The following is a 2,371-nucleotide window of genomic DNA, read 5'->3' on the forward strand; positions in this document are numbered from 1 at the left end:
AGATTACTAGGAAAAGGATCACTCATGTTTTATTTAGCATCTCACAGAATAAAACAAAACAAAATGAAGGAAAACAAAGCAAGAAACAACTAACCACCTACATTAACAGTAATAATAAAGTTCTATGAAGAAATTAATGTTATCATTGTGGGATTTTGATGGCATTTCAGATGCTTTAAAAGCTAAGTCCTAAGCTGAAGAGAGAACAATAATTTAATTGGGGGTTAGCAAACTTTTACAGTGAAGGGCCAGGTAGTAAATATTTTAGGCTTTTCACACAACTACTCAAATCTGATGTTGTAGCATGAAAGTAGCTGTATAAAATATGTACACAAATGGATGTAGCTATAGTCCAATAAAACTTTATTTAGACTACCAGGGAAAGGGCAGGGTTTAGTGTGTTGGCCATACTTTGCATTGGAAGCTAGACATGATGAAACTGTCCTTTATGGGCTGAATTATGTTCCCCAGAAATTCATACTTTGAAGTCTTAACATTTAGAACCTCGGAATTTGCCCTTATTTGGAAATAGGATTTTTGTGGATGTAATTATTCAAGTTAAGACAAGGTCTAAGGTGGGAGAGATTGGCCCTTTAATTAATATGACTGGCCTCCTTGTAAAAAGGGGAAATTTGCACACAGCCACACACACACACTCTCTCTCTCTCACTCTCACACACACACACACACACACACACACACACGGAGAACACTATGTGAAGATAAAAGCAGAGGCTGGGGTGATGCTTCTATGTGCTAAGGAAGGCCAAAGATGACCAGCAAACCAAAAGAAGCTAGGTATGGTACAGGTTTTTCATCATAACTTCAGGACAGGTGAACCCTGCTGACTCTTTGATTTCAGAATTCTCATCTCTAGAACTGTGAGACAATAATTTTCTGTTATTTAAGTCACCTGGTTTGTGGTATTTTTTCATGCCATTCCTAGAAAAAAAAATACACTGTCTTTAAATACAATCAAAAACAAGACACAGCAAGATATAGTGATTCCAGGACGAGAAGAGATTAAACTGTTGTTTGGATACATCTGAGATCAGTGAAAAGTGCCTACCAGTGGTTTGACCCTTGATACTTATGAGAGTCTTGCAACAGCCCCATTACTGAGAAATGCCCTGCTGACGAGTCTCCCCAAGGCCCCCTTTATGTCCCTGTTCCTCAGACTGTAGATGAAGGGGTTCAACATGGGGGTGACCATGGTGTACATCACCGAGGCCACCAGACTTGTCCTAGAAGACGATGTGGCTGCAGAACTAAGGTAGACCCCAAGGCTTGTGCCATAGAATAAGGAAACCACCGAGAGGTGAGACCCACAGGTGGAAGTGGCTTTGTACCTGGCCCTGGCTGATGAAATTCTCAGGATGGAGGAGAAAATCTGAGAATAAGAAAAGAGAATCCCAGAGAGAGGGAAAACACCTAGAACAATAGCCACAAAATACACCACTATGTTATTGATGAGGGTGTTCGAACAGGAGAGCTTCAGGACTTCAGGAAGATCACAAAAAAAGTGTGGGATATTCATGTTCATGCAGAAGGACAGCCTCAGAACAGTCAAGGTCTCAAGTAGGGAGCCCATAACACTGAGACACCAGGACCCCAGAGCTAGCAGCACACAGAGCTGGGGGTTCATGATGACCATGTAGTGCAGGGGGTGACAGATGGCCACAAAGCGGTCATAGGCCATCACAGTCAGGATTAAATTGTCCATGCACGCAAACACAAAGAAAAAAAATATCTGGCTGAGGCAGCCTGCATAGGTGATAACTTTGCTCTCTGTGTGGAGGTTCCACAGCATCTTTGGGATGGTGGTAGAGGTGAAACAGATGTCAGCAAAGGACAGGTTGGAGAGGAAGAAGTACATGGGTGTGTGGAGGTGGGAGTCTGAGACAATGGCCAGGATAATAAGTAGATTCCCAGTGAACATGACCAGGTACATGGATAGAAACAGCCCAAAGATGAGAGGCTGCAGGTCTGGCTCTGTGAATCCCAGGAGGAGAAAGTTTCTTGTTTCATTTCTTATTTCCATGTGGCTGATGGGTTTGTCCAGAATGAAATAAAAAGCAACATAGAATTCACTCCAAATTAGAATTCCATGGAATGACAGAAATATCCTTAATCCAGACAGAGGGAATTCATGGAGTCATTCATTTGGGCTAAAAATTTGATATCTTTGCTGACAAATTGTGGTTATCGTTGCTGCTTGGAAAAATCTGTTTCTAGGTTCAGTTGTTCTCTCTGAATAAAAAGTACTTGATAGAAGTAAAGGAAGAAAAGATCAATAATTGGACCATATTTTGAAAAATTATAAATGAGAAAATGTACCATGTAAAATTGGGATGTAAGAGTAATATATTTC

General features: G+C 41.0%; 1 protein-coding gene across 1 annotated transcript; it reads right to left on the minus strand.

Annotated features, from left to right (window-relative positions):
• Positions 1 to 1,090: 1,090 nt before the first annotated feature.
• On the minus strand, positions 1,091 to 2,098 carry LOC130837182 (olfactory receptor 7C2-like). The gene has a single exon (XM_057709987.1). The coding sequence runs from the start codon at positions 2,039 to 2,041 to the stop codon at positions 1,091 to 1,093; it is 951 nt and encodes a 316-aa protein (XP_057565970.1). The 5' UTR covers positions 2,042 to 2,098.
• Between the last annotated feature and the right edge of the window lie 273 nt (positions 2,099 to 2,371).

This window comes from Hippopotamus amphibius, chromosome 15 (genome assembly GCF_030028045.1).
Source record: "Hippopotamus amphibius kiboko isolate mHipAmp2 chromosome 15, mHipAmp2.hap2, whole genome shotgun sequence".
NCBI lineage: Eukaryota > Metazoa > Chordata > Mammalia > Artiodactyla > Hippopotamidae > Hippopotamus > Hippopotamus amphibius.

What these genes read in the sequence shown, in the direction of transcription:
- LOC130837182 (XM_057709987.1), bottom strand. Translation starts at nt 2,041, where the DNA reads ATGGAAATAAGAAATGAAACAAGAAACTTTCTCCTCCTGGGATTCACA.